We start from the raw sequence: 22,370 nt of genomic DNA on the forward strand, positions 1-22,370 counted from the left end.
TGAGACCACAGTCTGAAAACAGTTCTGCTTTAAATATAGTCTGTTAACTGAGGCAGTTCTTACTAAATGAAGATTTCCTTAGCAAATACTAGATTCTTGGGCTAAAAAAATCAGCATGACAGTATTTAAAAGTCTTAATTTACATTATATTGAACTGCAGATTACAGTTACATGTATCACATATGAGCCCAGGTAAGTTTTTTCCAGATGGTTATAAGACTTTGTATCTTCCTTTATTCGTTGGCTGGTATGAATTTTGCTGCAACAGAAAAAAATGTCACATGGTTACAAAGAAGAACATAGGAAATACAAGTCAAAATAATTTATAAATGCATAAGTCAGATATTTAAAATGAAACTGTTAACATTACTGCACTGAGGAAAAAGGAACTGTTAATAATAGTTTTCTCTTTCTTCACTCAGTAGTCTTTTGACTTAACAGTTGTGGCTTGAACAAATGCACAAGGTGCTCCCAGATGTCTTGTTGAAAGAGTGGAGATTTAAAAGCCATTTTGTTTCCCTTCTTTTCTCTCATTGTATACTCGCTTTAAATTTTCTTCCCAATACAATAGGGAAAGAAGACACTGTCTTCTTTGGAAGACATATAAAAAGAGTTGCATTTTCTTTCTTTATTTTTTTAAAAAAAGAGTAACAGTGATGAGGAGGGCTTCTGGAATGCTAATAATAATGTCACTATCTCAATCTAGGTAGTGAGTATAATAATAAGCTCAAAGCTCAAATTGTGAAAATTCATCAAGCTATATAATTATGAATGGTGTACTTTTCCTGTACTAAGTCATACTGCAATAAAACATTTCTTTAAATAAAGCAAATCCTTGAGGTTTTCACTCACCAGGCGGATCAGTTCTTCTTTTATAAGCCTTGTGATTTCTGCCTTTGCTTTCTGCACAGCCAGTTCATTGGCACCTGATGGGTGATTAGAAAACCAATTGTTAAAAAAGAAAGAAAGAAAACTAATTGCTGGTATTAACAGAATTATATTGTTATGTTCACCATGTAATGGAATTCTATACCATGAAAAGGATTAAAGATAGTAACTGATTTCAAGGAAAAGTATACACCTATCAAAATAGTCTTTTCAGTGATGGGCAAAAAGAATACCAGCTAATTTTCATAAAATTTTTTAGTTTATTATTATACCTGTTTATTATTGTTTACTATTTTTTTTTTCTTACTTACACTGTATTTATTTTTTTTAAAAAGGCTACCCACCTACTATGGTGCTTTCTTAGCAATTTTTAAAATTTGTTTAGATGACTAGACTCTCCTTATTTTTAAGACTTAACATGTAAGCATCACCACCATTTTTATCTTTTTTTTTCTGATCCATTATGTAAGCTTTTATTTTATTATTGATTTTTTTAAAATGCAACATATATTTTTTTAATAATATTGTTTACTATATTTAAAGAGTTAAATGTAACTACTGAGGTCACATTTTATGTAGTGTTAACAGTTCCTGCTATGTTGATTGATGAGTGAAGAGAACATGATTAGCAATTTGTCCATAAGACAATGAGTTAAGGTTGCTGTTGAGTACTCTCAAGTCTGAACGACCCATAGATGGCCCTCCTGAGGGTTTTCAGAGGCAATACCCTGCATAGGAGTTGTCTAGACATCTTTCTCCTGTGGAGCAACTGATGGATTAGAAACAGTAGTTATTTTTACCTTTGTGAATTTTTTACATTAATTTCTATTTTATTGTAGGGTTTTTTAATCACACTAGTCCTAATCATACCTCTGTTTTGGCAGTGCAATTCCTTACCACTAAGCCACCAGAGCTCCTTGAGTAAAGGTTAAAGAGCATAAATGTCCTTTGCTGGTTTATTTAGTAGGTATTTACTGAAGAACGTTTTTTTGAGATCAGCAAATGGCTCAAAAGGGAACCAAGCCTTATAAATGAAGACTACATCCTAGTTTGATGAATAGCATCTGGGGTCTTAAAAAACTTTAAGTGAAGAAAATAAATAAATAAAAAAAACCCAAAACTTTTAAGTGGCCACCTAAGATCCAATTATTGGTCTTACTTCTACACAACAAAGGAATAAAAGAAGCTAGTCCAGAGGAGTGAAATGGAGGGGGGGGGGAGGTAGAGGAAAAAAAAGAGCAACAATGAATGAATGGAAATCCAAAATCTCTATAAATGTTCATTAAAATTAATAAATAAAATTTTAAAAAACCAAACAAACATGTATGGGAACCCAAGAAGGGGAGCAGAAGGGTGAGGATATGTAGGGGGAAAACCACAGGTTTACACAGTTTTGTGGGTGGAGGTTGAGGGGGCAAGGAAAGGGGAAGGATTTGGGCAAAAAGACAGGGTAATGACGGGCAAGGTCCAATGGTGATTGAGTTTATGAAACAAAATGCATGAGAATGATTGTGTGAAACACAATGTGAATGAAGAATAGTATGAAACACAATGTAGATAAAGTTTGTAAGCAAATCAATTATAAAAACCCCAACAACCTAAAAAAAAGAAGCTAGTCCATAGGACTATGACCCATATGACTGTACTGGTCAGCCTGTATGACCCACAGCCTTCTCTAATATGAGACAGGACCTAGATGGTGCCCTGCTATCACTACTTAATATTCTGACTACAGACAGGACAGAAGGTCTTGGACGGATTGGGAGAAAAACATAAAAACAAAACACAAATTTCTCATCAAGGCAGACTTCTTGGGCTGACAGAGACAAGAGGAACGTCCAAGATTATCACCCTAAAATAGGCTTTAACTTGGAATTGATGGAATTTCTGGACTATATCTTTCTACCAGCCAAATAACATACGAACTTATAAACAGTATCATTCATGAATAATATGCTCCCTTAATCAACTTTATGAGACCAAACAACATCAATCCAAAAACAAAAAGAACCCAACAACCAAAAAATCAAAACACAAAATGGTAAAATAGGGAAAGGATGCTAGATCAATGAAAACAGAATGGCAACCTTTTCAAGGTTCCTGACACGCTCAAAATGGCACTAGATAATCTGCATACAAAATGGTTAAAGCTGCCGTCTAACTGTCAGTGTGTTCCTGTGTAACTAATGTAACTGTGTAATCTAACTGTGTAACTGTCAATGTGTTCCTGTCCAAAACAAAGAAGGGGGTGGGAGGAATCAAAGATATATAAAAACAATTAGGCAAAAGAATAAATAATCATGCAAACCACAACATCTATAATACTGAGACCAGAAGAACTAGACTGCCTGCTCTGAAAGAGATCATACTAGAGGGTTCTGGAAAGACTGGAAGCAAAATGTGGAACAAAACTATGATCATAAAAAAATGACCTTGTGTACTGGTTTGATATGAGACTGGTAGAACTTCAAAGACTACTGCCCTCAGTCAATCTTTGCACCTGGAATAAAACTTAGTCCTGTGGATCACCTTTCAGCCAAACAATAGACACATGTCTAAAGAGAACAATAACATTAAAGAAGTCTGCCTTAGAACAATCAACTATGTGAGATAAAAAGCAGTATGTGCCCAGGATAAAATTCAGATGGCAAGAAGGATGAGTAGACATGATGAAACAAGATCAGCAGGAGGCAGTTACAATGTGGGAGTTGTAGTCAGTGTCACAAGGTAGGGTGGCTTCAGTGTATAAATGGCTGAATGGAAAACGAATTTGTTCTGTGAACTTTCTTTCACTCAAATCACAATAAAAAGTTGAAATGGAAAAACATATTAAAGTGTAATCAAACATGTTGGGCAAAAGATGTTCTAAAATAGAATGTTATTTCAAAAAAAATTAATGGGTAATAACCATAAAAAAACATGAAGTTACATAAATACACATATAGGCATATTAAGTATGTATATAAATATATAGGTACGTGTGTGTGTGTGTGTGTGTGTGTGTGTGTATAGAAGAGAGAGAGAGAGACAAGTGAAACCTATAGATAGGCCAAGAAATTGTAGTTCAAACAGTACAAGGGAGTACTGCACTGTTTAAAATCAGGAAAGTTATGCATCAGGGTTGTATCCTTTCTTCAATCTGTATACTGAGCAAATTATTTGAGGAACTGGACTATACTATGAGTGAGGTACTAAGATTGGAGGAAAACTCATCAGCAACCTGTATTATGTAGATGGCATAACCCACAACCAAGTTTGCTGAAAGTGAACAGAACTTGAAACATCTGGTGCAGAAAATCAAAGGTTATGGCTTTGATATATATTACATCAAGAAAATAAAAATCCTCAACAGGCAATATCATGATAGATGGAGAAAAGAATGAAAGCTGTAATAATTTCATTTTACTTGGATTCACAATCAATGCCCATAATAACAGTAAAGAAATAAAAAAGTAGTTTTGCATCGGGGAAAAAGTGCTGTCAAAAGAAAGAGCAAGCATATAGCAAAGTTCAACAGGTGAAGGAAAGAACTGTTTGAAATGAATATATGATTAGGCATTATTTGTATAGTCCAGAATTAGAGGTTGTTGTTATTGTTATTGTCATGTGCTGTCAAGTCACCTGCAACTCACAGCGACCCTATGTACAATAGCCCTAAACCCTGCTCTATCCTGTGCCAATCTCACGGTTTCTAACACACCTACCCCCTTTACTCCAGTCACTGAATCAATCGATGTCATCGAGCGTCTTCTTCTCCTGCGCCGTCCCTCCACCCTCCCAAACATGACATCCCTCTTCAAGGATCCCTCTTTGCAACATTTCCAAAGTATGTCAGACGAAGCTTCAGAATCCATGCTTCCAAGAAGTAGCCTGTCTTACCCTCTCTAGGATAAACCTATTTGTTCTCCTAGCAGACCATGGTATATTCAACACTCTTCTCGAGCACCAAAGCTCAAAGGTATCAATTCTCCTTCTATCATCCCTAGTCATTGTCCAGCTTTCTGATGCAAAGCAAGTAATGTCAAAGATCATGACCTATATCAGGTGCACCTTAGTCTCTAGATTGACACAGGTGCTGATAGAGGTGCACAGCAAAGTAATCAGGGGGGAGGAAATTATGTAACAATGAATGAATATATATATATATATATATATATTTTTAAGTAAACTGGGAGGGATAGGAAGGAAAATGTACAACCATTAATGAATGAAAATTACACTTTTCTGTAAACTTTTGTCAAAATAAAAAAAGAACAAAGAACAAGTATATAAATCCTCCCCTTTTTTTCCTTGTGTACCATCTAACAGATGAGGAAGAAGTAACCCACAAAATTCCAAGCTATGGCTTTCTTAGCTTGATGTTTACAACTGTAGCAAAAGCATGTTTCTGTCATCATGATGAATGAAGTGTTCACTCCCAGGATCTAGGGCACCTAGAGGTGACCCATCAGGGTAAGACTGCCCAGAGCAAGGCTCACGAGTGTCACTGGAGGGGACTGCGCTTGAAGATCAGCCTATCTCAGGCCAGTGTGAACTGAAAGCTTGACCACTCTGCAAAAAACTGGCTGCAGAACTCATGGTTCCCTGGCTTGTGTAGAGAAAAAGTAAAGGGTCAGATTCTCAAGGAAGCTAAACAGGAGAAGATGTGTTTCAATAATGTTGTGCCCACTTTTGGCAATAAGGTCCCAATGCCAATTCTTAAGTCTTTTGTAATTTTAGCCTCTTCTAATAAAGCTATTAAGTGCAACAAGAAGAAAAAGAATATTCAAAGCCATACTAGAACAGCAAATGCTTGAAGGGAAGAGAGGTGGATGAAGGTGAGGGAGGGCAAGGATAGAATCAGGAGCCAAGAAGATTGGAATTACAGCTAAAATAAAAATTGGGAAGAAAATATATTGCTCAGCATGAGGTTGTTGCATAGTTTGTGGTTAATGTTGTTGTGCTAATGTACAAAGGGAAATAATAATTTCACCTAGATCTAAATATTAAGGGTAGATTTCCTATTTTATTTAGACTTTTTGAACCAGTTTAAATTTTTACTTATATATGAGAGATTTCTTTTCATTGGTTCTAAAACAGCTTCTGGCTGCTTTCAGGGATTCTCCTGCAGTAGAGAGGACCACTGAATAGATTGAAGATACACAGACCACCTAGGCACTCAGTCCTTCCTGTTCTCCTTGTATCTGCCTGGTGGAGGGTTGGAGCTGATGGACCAGAACAACTAAATGATAGCCAGCTATCAATGCTGATCACTCTGAAGGGATTTACAAGAGAGGATCCTGCATAGACTGGGAGAAAAATGTGGAACAAAACTGAAAATCATAAAAACAGCCAGGCTTACTGTTCTGAGTGCCACTGGTCACCTTTTGAACTTGGAACTGAACTGTACCCCAGAGTTCAACTTTCACCAAATGAGCAGGCATAAAAGGCACAAACAAGGCACTCATTTCTTAGAAGGCTCAACCATACATATTCAAAGGGGCAGCATTTGCACAGGAGTAAAGGTCAGAAGGCAGGTAAGGAAAGGACAGAACTATGAATGGAAACAAGAATCACAGGGAGGCAGCAGGAAAAGATGCAGTGACTGTAATCAATTCATAAAACACAGTATGTATGAATTGTAGAGTGAAAAAACAATCTTCTCTGTAAACTTTTACTCAAATCACAACTGTTGTTGTTAGGTGCTGTCAAGTGGACTATGACTCACAGCAACCTGATGAACAACAGATCTGAACTTGCCCTATCCTGTGCCATCCACGTAAACTCTGGCATACTTGAGCCCTTTTTTATAGTCACTGTGTCGATCCATCTAGTTGAGGGTTTTCCTCTTTAACTGACCCTCCATGACTCCAAGCATGATGATGCCTTTTTCTAAGGACCAGACTAACAATAAGCTTAACATAATGTGAAACAAAGTTTATCATCCTTGCCTCAAAGGAGCACACTGGTTACTCCTTCTCCAGTATTTGTTTGTTTGTTTTTTTGGCAGTCCATGGGATATTCTCCTCCCTGAAAAACTATCAAAAATACAAATAAGAATACAACAAATACTTAGCAAGCTAAATATTTGTATTTTAGGGAGTGCTGGTAGCATAGAGTTGTGCTGCTAGCAGAAAACTCCCATCTCTCTGACAGTTGTATCTACCAGCCACTCCTAGAGAGAAATATGGGCAATGTTCTCCTGTGCCATTTACTGCCTCTGAAAACTCACTGAAGGGTCAGCAGTGGATCTGTTCCTACTCCAGAGCAATGACATCTGACTGTTGCTGTTAAGTGCTGTTGAGTCGTAGGCGACTCGTAGCGACCCAATGAATGAAAGTCCTCAACAATTGTGTGACTTTCATCCTTTCTCCAGGTTCACAGTGTTTCTGGGGGCAAGCTTTTATTGAAGTGGATGCCACTCCTGCTTCCAAGCTTGTTTTAATTGGGGAGCTCCACCAAACACTGTCTGCCATGGGTAACCATTAACACATTTGACACATCAGTGTCACAGTGTTCAGCTTCACAGCAACCATAAGTTACCTGACTAGTCTATATTTTAAGTCTATTATAAACCTGCACACCTATGCTCAATGTAGCATTTTCACAACTAGCAAAAGGTGAAACAAACCAAATGGCCATTGACTGATGAATGGATAAACAAAATGCTGTATACACTATGGAAGACTACTACTCCGTCCTAAAGAGAAATGAAATTCTGATGCATACAATATGGATAAACCCTGAAAACATCATGCTGAGCAAAAGAAATTAGTTGCACTGGGACAAATACTGTATGATCACACGTATTAAGCAAATAGGAATAAAAACCAAACTTGTGATAGGGAGGAGAGGGGAAAGATTTGCTTAAGAGGCATTAAGTGCATGTTAACGGAGCTGGAAAATTTGGAAAAGAAATGCAAGAATGTGTTTCCAACTTGGAGAAAGTAATCAGTGTTACTTAATTGTATATGTAGAACTCACTGAGATGGCATTTTTTTTTTATGTTATTATTTAAAACAAAAGGGAACAAGGCTATTACAAATATGTTTATATTAAAAATAGACAAAGTGAAGCAAGTTGTCCTACTACAAAGTGGATTACTACACCAGGAGGAAAAAAAAAATCAAGCCAGAAACTGTCATTTGAACAAAATATATTGAAATAAATGTAAGAAACAGTTTAAAAAGAGCAGACTTTAAGAGTGTTTTTCATGTTTGGCTTAACTATCAAAATGGAAAGAGTCCCAAACACAGATTATTAACATGTATATACAAACTAAATGGTTTCTAATTAAAGACCTCAAATAAATATTTTTTTTTCCTTATATAAGTTTTTTTATTTTCAGTCCTCTGTAGAAATGTCCTCACATTCTCTTTGATTCTACTTTATCTACACCAACCTTAGTCTAACTCAAGATTAAAATAAAACCAACAGAACTTACTTTCAATGGCCAAATAAATTTTCCGTTCTCCTTCCTTGGGTTCTTTGCCAGGGGGGAAGTATGTTCCTCTAATTGTAATTGCAGCTTCAGAATATTCACTGATTCTCTGTAGAGCTTCCTTAGAGGTAACTTTCCACCTAGCAGTCTGCAAAAGAAAGGGTGTAAAACAATCAATCATTTCCTATCAGGCGGAAAACCTGGTATGATGACAAACAGCTTGAAAAAATCATATTTATAACCAACGTTGTTGTTGATTGCTCTCAAGTTGAGCACGTCTCATAGGGACCCTATGAACAAAAGACCCGAAGCCTCAAAGTTGATAAGAGTTTCCAGAGGCATATTGTTTAGAAAGTGGATGCCATTCTTGCTTCCAATAGCCAACATTAAGATCATAATTAATATACAGGGAGCTCTGGTGGCCTAGTGGGTTAAGGCTTTGCACTGCCAACCCCTAAGGCAGGTGGTTTGAATCTACCAGCTGCTCTGTAGAAGAAAGAGGGGCACTCTCCTCATGTGCAATTTGCAGCCTCTGAAAACCTGCTGCAGGGTCAGCTTAATTGATTCAATGGCAATGAAGGAGTGAGTGAATTAACATATAGCTACATGGTAAATTTACTTGGATTACATTGTGTAATATATACACATTCTACTATTACATACACACTCATAAAATGGATTTTTTTTTTGCTTCTATTCCTTTCCTTAGAAAAAGAAAACATCTATTAAAATGTTGCCCATGGATTTTTATCTTTAAAAGAAGACACATTTTTTATGTCTCAATTAAAAAGACACATTTAAATGTGTTACTTGCCTGTGGGAAGTCATTGATCTCTAATTCTTCTTCATATCTCTTAAAAGATTCATTCTGTCCACCATCCTGTCTCTCCTCTTCTTGTTTCTCTAAAGGCACATAATTAAGCTTGGCATTGATCTTTTCAGCAAGTTGCTCTGCAATAGTTTTTGCAGATACAGTGGGAGCCAGAATGGTACCACCTCTGAGAATTGCATTGGTAGCCTGCTGCATCACATCCTACAATTTAAAAAAATGTTTAAAAAATAAATATCTACAATCATAAAATAAATATCTCAGATGAAATCAGAAATAGAACTAAGGAGGAAATTATTCTCTCTGGAAAGCCACTATTTAGTTCTTCACCCTTATTGCCAATTCATTCTTCTAAAGTAGAATCCTATCCACTGTCCAGTTTAACAGTGTATATTTATAACTGACAGTATAATATACCTCATATACTCTTCTTGAAGACTAAACTGAAGAACATTCAGTTCTCTATTAAAAATTCTATTGAATCACTAATATAAACTTGATAATTAGTTAGCTACAGGTATCCTGCAATATTTCCAAAATAATTTACATACTCAGTGGCTCTTACAAGTTTCGTCTGAACCATAATCTTTGTACTGTACAAAGCACAGTGATGTGCTCCCATGGTTGAACTCAATATTCTATAAGTTATAGTAAATGACCTACATAAAATCTTAAGAAACTGTCAAAATTAGCAAATGATTTTTTGCAAATGTTCCTAAAATTTACTTTTAGTTAAAATTAACACAAAAGACTTCCAACAAAAACACTCATGTGAAATATTTTAAAAACCTAATTCTCCACTGTTTGAATTCTTGTTAGTTTGAATCGTATTTTGGGCATTTGTACTTCCAGAGAATTGTTTGTGTATCTAACAATCCAACCACTAAAAGCACACCCATAATTATTTGTTGTAGACTGTCATAATGCCAATGATACTACTGCTGTATAAAACTATCCATGGTCAATATGGAAGACTTGGCATTACGGAGCAGACATTAAAACCTCAATAGCCATACTAAAGAAATCATTCAAGTGTGATGACCAAAATAATCCATATTCAAAATAATACTGTTTGTCCACAAAGGCAATAACTTGCTTATCACTTAAACTTGGCATGATTCTAGAAAGTATTTAATGCATAGATTGTCAAAAGTATTAAACAAGACTAGGAACAAATTACTTAATACCTGAGACTCGATGCCCAAATTCTTCTGAGCATTGATTCTCAAAGCCAATCTCTTAGCAATTTCTAACTTCTCAGCATTTCCTGCAGTGGGAGCAGGAACAGTAGATGTTCCAGGAGCAGCCATATCCTTTACTCTCTTCTTTGAATTAAACATGCTTTCAATCTGCTCATCAATCTACACCAAAGAAAAACAAGTAGGATTAGAAAGAACTGCATTAGAAATACCAAATAAGGTATATATACAGAAATGAACATATATTTCACCAGAAGGCTACAATCAAGTGTATTTATGTTAATAAATCAAGAGAAAAACACTCAAGCCCTTTGTAAAGGGCAACATACTGTATTTTAGCAAATCAGCTGTCTGTTGTGAACAAGTATAGAGACCAGAGCTGTAATGCTTCATGAACCAGTTTAGCAGAGTTCTGAAAGATCTCTAGATGAATGTGAACTAGGTAAACGAAAATGTCAAAACAAAACAGTCAGAATGAAGCAAGAGAGTTGCTCCAGGGCTCAGGCATTGAGGCCAAGTTATAATACATTGTATTATATACAATAAAATGAGACAAGTTAAGAATAGTAATAACTCAAGGCAGTGAACAAGTAAAAAATATCACCTATGTTTCTCAGGGAAAACAGTCCAACATGTTACTACAGAAGAGTTTCTGAAATACTTCCTAACCCCTAAAATACCAATAAAAGCGTTAAAGCTAAGCAACAGAAAAGTGTTTATGCTCATATTTCTTTGAATCACAAAATGAAAGAAAAGTTCGTTTTCCCATCAAGAGAAGAGGAATAATGGCTCAGCTCTCCAGGAGCCACAAGAGCCCAATCACATTGCCCGCAAGCAGAAAGAGTTAATAGGATTGCTTTTTGTCCTACAATGACTACTGTTACTCACCAAAGAAATGCAAACCCCCAATAAACAAAATTAGGCCAATAAGGGTTTTATCTCCTAAATCTGCTGTTATGTGCCCTGTAGTGCAGTCAGAACTGACTCAGAGCTGACCACCCAGTGGGTTAGCAGAAGCTATAAATAGCATGGGAGAGAATGTCATTTTTCTCCTGTGGGGCAACTTGTGGATACTGGCAGCATGACCCCTTATCTCTAGGCTACCAGAGCTCCCCTATTAATACAGAAAACTCTTTTACTGAAATAGAAATAACACAAAAATAAGAATGTCTTTAAAAAAAAAATTAAGTGTTCAGAAGCTTCATTTGCAAAACAGCTGTTACTTAAGAGGGTTTTTTGTTATCAACTATTTTAAATCTCCACATTTAACTGGGTAAAATTATTTTAAACAATATGTAGTATATTAGTATCTAAGTAAGTACATAAAATCAGGACTAGGGAATGCATACTAGCTCATGGGTAACTTTCATTTTAAATTTATTCACTTCAGTACTACTCTAACATTTTTCTAAAAATTATATTCTAACAGACAAAACAACAATCAACATTAATTTCATTCTGATTTGTGAAATATTGTTTGAAGTAATGGAAAGTTAAATGTGTTTTCTCTCATGGTCTTCCCATTAGTGGGAGTTGGCCCAAATGACCTGTTTCTAGTGCAAAGAATTCAGCAGACGTCATAGTGTGTGAATTCAGAGACTGCTGTTGTTAGGAGCAGTAGGTTGACTAGGACTCACTGTGATCTTCTAGACAACAGACTGAAAACTTGCCCTAGACTACACTATCCTATGTTTTTGCTATACTCAAGTCCACTGCTGCAGTCACTATGTTAATCCATCTCATTGGAGATCATTTTGTGATGAATTCGGAGACTAGACCATGAAAAGCACTAAGGTTTTTTTCTTTCCTCCTCCAAAGATAACAAGTTTTTCTTTGCTTCCTCTTGGATAACTTCTGGAAGAAGCTAGCTGCCACATTATGAGAACACTCAGGTCGAGTGGCAAAGAACTAAGCGTCCTCCAACATCTCCATCTTGGAAGCAGACCATTCATCACCAGTCAGGCCTGTACACCTGACCAACAGTGACCTCAAGAGAGCCTTAACTGGAATCACATGACTAAGCCAATCTTAGTTTCCTAATACTAAGGAACTGTATAATTGTTAATTATGTAACCTGTTAAAGTTGAGGCTGTTTTGTTACGCACCACTAGATAAAACTCTGATCTTACTGAATTTTAAGTCAGGGTGGCATATAAGAAATTACACAAAGTCTTTAGGAGACCAGGGCTCCAGGCCAAAAGCCCTCATAATGTAGTAGTTAAGAGATCAATTGTTAACTCATTGACTGTCAATTCTGACCCACCAGCCATTCCACAAGGGAACTCTGGTGGCTTAGTGATAAGGAGTCATGCTGCCAACCCAAAGGTTCAATGTGCAAATCCACCAACTGCTCTGTGGGAGAAAGAGGGACAATCTCCTCCCAAGTGATTTCCTGCCTCTGAAAACCTGAAGAGTCTCAGCTTTGAGTCAGTTCCGACTCAGCAGCACATAATAACAACAAGCAGCAGCTGTTCTGTAGAAGGAGAGTCTGACATTTGCTTCTGTCAAGATTACAGCCTTGATAAACCTGAGGGACAGTTAGTTACTCTATCTTCTGGAACTGTTATGAGTTGGCAACAAGGGAGACAGGTTATGTTCCTTATACCAGTGTGTTTACTTGTTCTGGGTTTCAATTTCCTCAAATGACAAGATTAGACTAAATTTCTGATTTTCAAAATTTTGTCTAAGGTAAGGTTTAAAAGTATATAAAAAATGTTCCACAATCAAATATGCTGGAAGACTTTCTGGATCAAATGTCTTTGCTTTAATTGGGATATTTTGTATAGTCTTTCATAAACTAATATACAATAAAAGTGGAGTGGAATACTGGTACATACTAAGTATATTTTCTAAAGTGGTTTTTTTGTTTTGGTTGGGGGTTTTTTACTATATATCCTCTCTGAAACTGAGACTAGAGTTTTAAACATCATACTCTGTGGAAGCTTGAACTTGCTGAGTTTTGCTTTGATGTAAGAATGAAGTCTTAACATTTCCCCATTAACAGATGTATGCTAAAGTTTGAATTGTGTTCTCCCAAAATATGTGTTCTAAATTCCAACCTCTGTCTCCTCCTATTCAATTAACTGCCTCTGAAAGCCAGCCAGAGGGTCAGTTCAGAGGACTCCAGAGTACTCAAGAACAACACAACAACATATCTGTGGTTATCATCTCTTTTGCAAATGCGTTTCTTCTGTTGTTAATGTGGCAGAATTAGTGTAAGGTGTGTCTTAAATGAACTCTTTTTAAAATGTAAAAGAGATTACATGGGTAAATAAGAGAGGAACTCTTACTTCACTCCAGTGAGTACAAACTGATACTCCTTGCTGGAGCACAACCTGAATTTTTAAAACTCTATTAGATATACTCTTTGACGCACTAATTTTATTCAGAAGCTCACCCTTTGACTCACTAATTCTACTCATAAGCTCATTCTCAAGACTGACTGAGTATGCACACTTGAATGTACAAGTAAGCACTTTCTAATAGTAAAATATTAGAAGATAATAGCCCCTATAGTTCTGAGACCAAAAGAATAAACAGTGACCAGCTACCACTGCTGACCACTCTGAAAATGTTACTTCTAAGGAGTCAAACAGGAGATTCCTGCAAAAAGTGGGAGAAAAATGAGGAACAGATTAAAACTTTGAAAAAAGATCAGGCTTACTGATCTGATCTGATAGTGAATGCTAGACCAGAGACTAGGTTCCTTAGATACCCGTCAAGCCTTGAACTGAACTCACCACTTTGGCTCAATGCTGAGACAACTGATAGGGCTATAAAGTGAACAACATTAGGGAGGACAGCATTCCTAAAACAACCAACCATATGAGATCAAAAGGAGAATATGCCCAGAGATAAAGGTCAGCAGGCAGAAGAACTAGGAAAGGATGAACGGAAACAGTAAACACAATTAAGAAGACGAAAAAATGCTGATCCATTATGGAAATTTCAATCGATATCACAAAACAAAATGTGTATGAACTGTTGAATGAAAACCCAATTTGTTTTGTAAATTTTCACTCAAATGACAATCCAAAGTTTTTTTAAAAAGAGCAAAAGCTCAAATAACCCATGTTTTTAAAAATAGGATTTTAGCTAAACTGAAATATCTATACAATATTATTTAGTCACTAAGAATAAATTTACTAAAATGAAAAAACACCTATTTTCACAGATAATTATAAATAAGATTATAAAGCAGTATGTAAAGTAAGATCATTTGTTTATAAAATAAAGACAAAATAAGAGTATGTGTACGTAAATGAAAATAGTTGGGGAAACAACACATAAAAACATATCCAGTGACTGGCTATCTCAATAAGCATACAGCAGTATCAAAAAAAACACACCAGCTTCAATTGGCAAAGAATGAGGCTTAGACTTAAAATACTTACATCAACAGCAGCATCTTCATCATCGGAATCTTGCAGACCAAGAGCCGCTTTTTGTAACTTCTTCCTCTCATTAGCCAAAGCTTGTTCTGTTTCATCAAACTTGAATCCCTTACCAGAGAACCCACTACTCTTTTTAATTATTTTCCCCTCCTAAAAAAAAACAAAAAAAAACAAAACAAGAACACACCAAACAATATCAAAATAAGACCTTTTATGTTTAGGCATTTATTGTGCTTAAATATTTTTCAAATTAAGGTTAATAAATAAAAATACTTCATTGAGCATGTGAGAAAGTAAAAGAGATCTTGTAGTAATCTGCTACTAGTACTAAGTTCAAGCAAAAAGATTTTGTTTTCAATTTTTCTTTCTCTTGAAAATAACAATATCAAAATTTGTGAGAACTCAACAGTCAAGATTTAGACCTTATAATGACTTACGTAACATAAAATAGGTTAAAAACTCACAGCTTTCTGTTGATCTTTGAAATCACTCCAAAGTTTCTCCAAATCTGGAGGGACAGTGGTCCCTGATAATTCAAGGGCTTTTATTATGTCACCAGCATACCGAGCTTGATCTTCTGTGATGAAAGTATATGCATAACCCTAACAAATGATGGAAAAGTACAATTATTAGGTAATAACAAGATGAAACCTACTTAGAGCACAGGTTTTCAATGATAAGATAAAACAGAAACTACTCTAACTCCTTTAAGACTGACACTATTACTCAAAAGAAGTCATGCTGCTATCCTGAAAGCCTCCACCAAGTGGTGCCTCTCGAGAAAGATGTACGTCCCCTCCCCTGCAATTTACCATTTCAGAAACTCAAGTGGGTTAGTTGTGAGTCAATTCTGACTCTACAACAATAAGCAACAGATTATTACTCAAAAAATAATAAAGACAATTTAATAAGAAAACCAAACTCATTGCCAAGGTGGATGGGCACTCCAGAGAGGAGCAGCCTTTGTGGCAGCAGAATTCCCTATGCACTATCTCATCATAGAGTCTGGATTTAGTAATAAAAGATCATTAAATATTACTCAGGAATTTTAACTTCTTTAATGGTTCAAAGCAAAAGAACTACGTTTACTATTTAAAAACAAGTTAAGCAAAAATGGACCTCTTTTTGGTGGTTTTTGTGAGCTAGTGAATTGATTCTCCTAACCTCGTAGGAAAAAATAGCACTGTCCCATGAATGAGGCTTTCTAGGCTATAATCTTCACTGGAGCAGATCACCATGTCTTTGCTCCTTAGGGGGGCTCCAAGGTTCAAATCACCAGCCTTTCAGATAGCACATGACTACTTTACAGTTGCACTAGAACGGCTTTGAGTTTATTTATCTAGGAGTACAAACATCTGATTTTATATGAATGCACAACTGTGTTTTCATATATAACTTGTGATGCATTTCTTTCTTAAATTTCCTGCTTGCATACCCTTCCAACCATACCTCTATCATACTGCCTTACCCTATCTAGTCCATATTAACTTCCTATGTATTTTTCTCCAAATAATCAATGAAATATATGTATAAATACAATGTTTAAACTTCCAGATTAGCTATTTTCTATACTTATTTTGTAACTATTTTACAAAAAATGATAAGTAGCAATAAAAAAATGGAATCAGTTGAATTTCCTCCCACAGACAGATGCTCTGACGATCTCACAAACCAACTGCAATGCAAGATTTTGGGTCATCCAAGAGGAAGAATGAAGTTGGCAGTAAAGATAGCAAACAACACTCAGGTTGCCAACACAATGCGTGATGTTCTATCTGTAAATTGTTGCAAATTTTAAAATATGTTGTAAGATTTTGTTTCCATATATTCAAGAAGTTGATCTTTGGCTGCATATGAACTAAACATTGTGTTTATATTTTTGTGGGATTGTATATATGCAAATAGATACACATAACAAGAAATCTTCTGTGGCCCACAGAGTCCAAGATATTCACTATCTGGCCTTTTACAGAGAATGACTGCCAACTCAAGATCTATTTAGATTTAAAATAATAAATGCCTCACAGATTATTATTTCTCATCTCTAAAACAGGAACAGAGTATTTCAAAGGTATGATAAAAAGCTAAAATGACAGCTACGTGTAAAGAACTTAGAACAATGCCTGGCATGTAAGTACTTCTTAAATGTCTTCTTTTAAAAAAGGAATGAAAACTAAAAATTGTCTATCTATATATCTCTATATCTCTATATATCTATATCTATCTATATCTATCTATCTATCTATCTATCTATCTATCTATCTATCTATCTATCTATATCTCGTCTGTTAGTGTATTTTTTTCCAGTGGGTTAAAAAAAAAAAGGAACATAAGTTGTTAACAGCATTTACCTAAGCAGTTGACAACTTTAATAATACTTTGATGTATACATATGATATATATAAATGATTAAAATAAACTATGCCACCCTCTCCACTGATAAAGAACTATAAAAATGTCTCTTAACTACTATTACCTACTCTTTAAAATAGGCTTAAAAAGACATACTTTTTTACAACAGAAAAAAAAAACTACTTTAAAAGAACTTCTGTTTTTACTTTGTTGCCTGCTCTTCCAGTTCGTCCTGCTCTGTGCACATAATCTTCATAATGGTTGGGGCAGCTGTAATTTACAACAAGAATGAGATGTTTCACGTCCAGTCCTCTGGCAGCAACAGATGTAGCCACAAGGAGTTTGCAAGTCCCATTTTTAAAGTCATTTATGATGCTGTCTCTGTCATACTGATCAATACCTGCAAGCAAATGAAAGTGTAAACAAAAGAGTTAAAATTAAAATGGTAATTTCCTCTGACACTTTGAATGAAATATTATAGGGACTAAGGAACAAATTCAATTTACACTGACCACTTCCAAATTGTAAAATATAAGAAACAGGAAATAAAAGACTCAGGAAATTTAATCATAAGATCAAAGGCTGCTGTTATGAAATTATTTATGGTATAAGGCTGAAAATTGCAGAGGTCCAACCTCAGAGCATGAACCAAAACCAGTTTTGAAAGCAAACAGAGACAAGACAGGAACAATCAGTCTATAATGGGCAAGATTCTGATCTTTTGGAGGTCCTTGAGTGTGGTTCAAGGACGAAAAATACTACTAATAGATGATGAGGACAGGATAGGGCAGGATTCAGAACTAATGTTCATAAGGTTGTTATGAGTTGTACTCGATATGGCACCTAATCATAACAATTATCTAATTATCTGGAACTTACTAGAAATAAAGACTTTCAGGCCACTCTCCAAACCTTTTGTATCACAATCTGCATTTTAACAAGATCCTAGGCTTATCCATGAATGTTAAAGTTCAGGGAACAATGGTTAAAGTACACAAATGGAGCTCTCTAAAAAAGAGATCCTCACACAAAGTACCTCAGGATGATGAGCAAAGCAGAGAATACTAAAATGCTCTATTACTAGATGTTCAGGCCAGAAATATATTCCCTGAAATGTCCAGAAATCCTTGGTAAAAAAGGAGTAAGTTCTAAAACATTTAAAACCTGAAGCAGGAGATACTCTTAAGACATATAAAACCTATGTATAACGTACACAGATTACTCAACATCTAAACCATTAGCAACAGGATTGTATATCACTACCTGAAACTTGAAGAAGAAAAATAAAAGGAGGATTAATGTTTTTTCCATTATCCTTTATGAAATGGCAAGTGATGGTTACAGGGAGTATTATCATATGTTTTGCCATTTAGACTTGAGTATAAGTAATTCTCTAACATTCACAGGTTGTCTTGAATGGCAGAGAAGTGACATGACTTTTAAAATATATTTTTTCATTGTTGCATATTTCCCCCCACATCCCTCCCTCAGGGCAATAGCTTTAGAAGACTGTTCAGCCTCCAAAGCTCAGGAGTGAAGAAATGTCACAATAAGTGGAAATTGTTTTACATGCTACTCCTCCTGATCAAGATTCTTCCACAAAATTTTCAGTAATGGTAGCCAGGCAACATCCAATTCTATTGTCATAGAGGCATTTCCTCCTCTTATTATGAAGGCTTCTTTCTCTGTTGCTTCAGTTCTCTTCTTTTTAATCATAACCCGTTTTATTTACAAACAGATCAAACATATGGTCAAGTACATCAAGTAAGATGTGAATCTAATTCTCAGTCTGAGGAGGCAAAGTATGATTAGTTTAATCCAACTCTTCACAAATGTCTGTGCTCAGGTTACTTTTAGACTCTAAAAAGTATGATAACAGATGACTAATGTGAATTAATATTGATGATCCATATGTTGCAATTAGTGAAATTTCAAATAATCTAAAAAAACTATAAAGAAACTTTTGAAAGTCCACATGAATATCTAATCAGAGAAGGAGCACCCTGGTTGTACTACTTCCAAAACAGGTAGTTAATCAGAACAAGCATTAGCGAGAGTAAGTGAGAAGTCTAAAACTAAAAAGTATGTTGCTATTGTTCTGTTCCATCAAGTTGGAAATGACCCATAGTTAGCCCTCCATGAGGTGTTCAGAAGGAGTTAATTGCATGGCAGACTGCTCATCCTTCTAACACAGAATAGCTGGTGAATTTAAACTGCGTGAATTCAGGATTGCAGCAGATTCTAACTATTAGGCCACCAGAGTTCCCTGAAAATTATAGTAACTGTATTTAAAAATTAATTGTATCAAAACATGATAGACTGCAAAACAATCAGTGAACTTTAAGAAAAAGAAATTACCCTATGCACATCCAAAAACTTCTCCAGTAGGGTAAAAAGGGAAGCCACTGACTGGGAAAAAGTATTCGGTAATAACATATCAGATAAGGGACTTATATCCAGAATTTATGAAATACTTGAGCACCACAATAAGATAAAGGTAAATAATCCAATAGAAAAATGGGCACAGGATATGAACAGGCACTTCACCGAAGACGACATTCAGATGGCTAACAAACACATGAAGAAATGCTCAAAATCCCTAGCCCTAAGAGAGATGCAAATTAAAACAACTATGAGATATCATTTCACCCCAGTCAAAATAGCAAAATTTAACTAACAGAACAGCAAGCAACAAATGCTGGCGAGGTTGTGGAGAAACTGGAATCCTGATTCACTGTTGGTGGGAGTGTAAAATGGTGCAACCCCTGTGGAAAGCAGTATGGCGCTTTCTCAAAAAGTTGCAAATAGAGATACCATTTGACCCAGCAATTCCACTACTGGGAATATACCCTGAAGAGACCATAGCTGACATCCAAGCAGATATATGCACACCCATGTTTATTGCAGCTTTGTTCACAATAGCAAGGAGTTGGAAACAACCTAAGTGCCCATCAACAAACGAATGGCTAGAGAAGCTGTGGTATATTCGCACAATGGAATACTATGCTGCATTAAAAAACAAGGAACTCATGCAATATTATTCAAAATGGTTGACTCTGGAGAACATTATGCTGAGTGAAATATCCCAGTCACAAAAGGACAGATATTACATGATGCCACTGTTGTAGAATGGGACTGTCCTTGGGGTTGGGGAGAGACTGAGTAAGATGGGTTCAATAATGTATACTGCACTGAAACAGAGGAGGGAAAGAACCGTTTAAAAGAGAGATGTAACTGGGTATTTCTGTCATCACAGGAGACTAGAGCGAGGGCTGCATGGTGGAGGGGACCTGGGGGAGGGTTTGTAAAACAATGAAAGAATCTTTTCTTTTACTTTTCCATAATTTTTGGACTCATGTACTTATAACTTGTTAGTCAAATTTGTGTCTTCTAGGGTGCAACACCCCCATGATACATCTTGAAGGATATGTACATGTACAGGCAAGCACAATCAGTAAGAGTGCATCTAAATTCCAAAATCAATCTCCATAATAGTCTATGTGTTTCCTACTGCCAAAGGGGCCCTTTAGAGTAGTGAGAGAAGATCTTCACCCTGAAACCCACAGCGTCCCTTTTCAGCAGGAAGTAGCTAAGAGAATACGCCGTCCCCTTTTCCTTATGACTCAGGGTGAAGTCTCTCTCAGGGAGGAGTGATAGGGAATGGCAAAGGACACACTGACAAAAAAGATTAATCAGAACTGGCTTTGACAAGCACTGTGGCATTTGGACAAGAACAAACTGGAAGGAGGGTAGAGAGAATAGTGCAACAATGAATGAGTGGAAGCCCAAAATCTCTGTAAATGTTTATGAAAATTAATAAAATATAATTACAGAAAGAAAAAAAAAAGAAAAAGAAATTATTGTTGTTGTTGCTGTTATGTGCCACTGAATCGAGATCATAGCGACCCTACATACAATAGCCTAAACCCTGCTCTATACTGTGCCAATCTTACTGTCTCTGACACACCAATCCCAAATACCCTAGTCACTGAATTAATCCATCTCATCAAGGGTCTTCCTCTCCTGCACTGTCCCTCCACCCTCTCAAGCATGACATCTCTCTCCAAAGACTGGTCTCGCCTTGCAATGTATCCAAAGTATGTCAGATGAAGCTTCAGAATCCTAGCCTCTGAGGAGCCCTTCTGATTTCACCCTCTCCAGGACAGACCTGTTTGTTCTCCTAGCAGTCCATGGTATATTCAATATTCTTCTCCAGCACCCCAGCTCAAAGGCATCAATTCTCCTTTTATCATCCCTAGTCATTGTCCAGCTTTATGATGCATAGTAAGTGACTGCAAAGACTATGGCCTTATCCAATATGAATTGTAGAATGAAAAAAAGATGAAGGGACGGAAAAAATAGAGCCACACCAGTATATGTAACAATCAAATGATCACACATACAAGTAAGAGTCCCAAAGGAGAGCGTAAACAGAGAAAATCAAAAGATTTAACATCAAAGAATTTCTCAAATTTGGTATGACAGAAATATATATTTTAAAGCAAAATAAACACCAAGAAAACCACAGCAATAATCTAGTTATAATCTGAGTACCACATGACCCAGTAAACTCACTCCTGAGATTAAAGAAATGAAAATTCAGGGTCACACAACAATTTGTACATGAATATTTAAAAGCAGCTCTATTTTAACCTGTCAAAAACGAGAAACCATCTAATGCCCTTCAAGGAAGGAATAAATATACAATGGTACAACCACAAAATGGAAAACTACTCAGCTAAAAAAAAAAATAAAAAAATTGATAAACATTAATGTAGATGAATCTCAATGTCATTATGGAGAGTCAACTACAATAAATTATATATTGTATGATGCAATTTACATAACAGTCATGAAATACAAAATTATATGAAGCAGGAGTAAGTGGTTATCAGAGAAGGATACGGATGGAGGAGGAATAATTATACAATAGTTATCTCTAAACAATAAATCAAGGGATGGCATAATGTAACCGTTCTACAGCCTGATTACAATGGTAGTTCACGAATAAGATCTGTACACTAGTGATAAGCAAACTGTTTTTTAAGGGATGCAGCACTGATATAAACTTGATTTCAGCTCACAGAGACTCCATAGGACAGAGTATGGCATAGGCTATAAAAAGTTGTGAATCCATTTAATGCAATCCCAATAAAAATACCAATTCCATTCTTCAACGAGATGGAAAAGACAATCTCCAGCTTCATTTGGAATGGAAAGAAGCCACAAATAAGCAAAGCACTCCTTAAAAATAGAAAAAAGGTAGGAGGCATCTCACTCCCTGATTT

General features: G+C 36.0%; 1 protein-coding gene across 1 annotated transcript in view; it reads right to left on the reverse strand.

The window, feature by feature from the left end:
- Window positions 1-211: 211 nt before the first annotated feature.
- DDX46 (DEAD (Asp-Glu-Ala-Asp) box polypeptide 46) overlaps window positions 212-22,370 on the reverse strand; it is a 70,138-nt gene continuing 47,979 nt past the window's right edge. Inside the window, exons 16-23 of the mRNA XM_006888058.1 lie at window positions 17,289-17,482; window positions 15,195-15,332; window positions 14,731-14,880; window positions 10,325-10,498; window positions 9,123-9,341; window positions 8,312-8,456; window positions 853-926; window positions 212-259 (exon numbers count right to left, since the gene is read on the reverse strand). Coding sequence (XP_006888120.1) covers window positions 212-259; window positions 853-926; window positions 8,312-8,456; window positions 9,123-9,341; window positions 10,325-10,498; window positions 14,731-14,880; window positions 15,195-15,332; window positions 17,289-17,482 — 1,142 coding nt within the window. The remainder of the gene's footprint in view (window positions 260-852; window positions 927-8,311; window positions 8,457-9,122; window positions 9,342-10,324; window positions 10,499-14,730; window positions 14,881-15,194; window positions 15,333-17,288; window positions 17,483-22,370) is intronic.

The sequence above is a fragment of the Elephantulus edwardii genome, unplaced genomic scaffold (assembly GCF_000299155.1).
Source record: "Elephantulus edwardii isolate Elephantulus edwardi_28Jun2011 unplaced genomic scaffold, EleEdw1.0 scaffold00064, whole genome shotgun sequence".
Classification (NCBI taxonomy): Eukaryota; Metazoa; Chordata; class Mammalia; order Macroscelidea; family Macroscelididae; genus Elephantulus; species Elephantulus edwardii.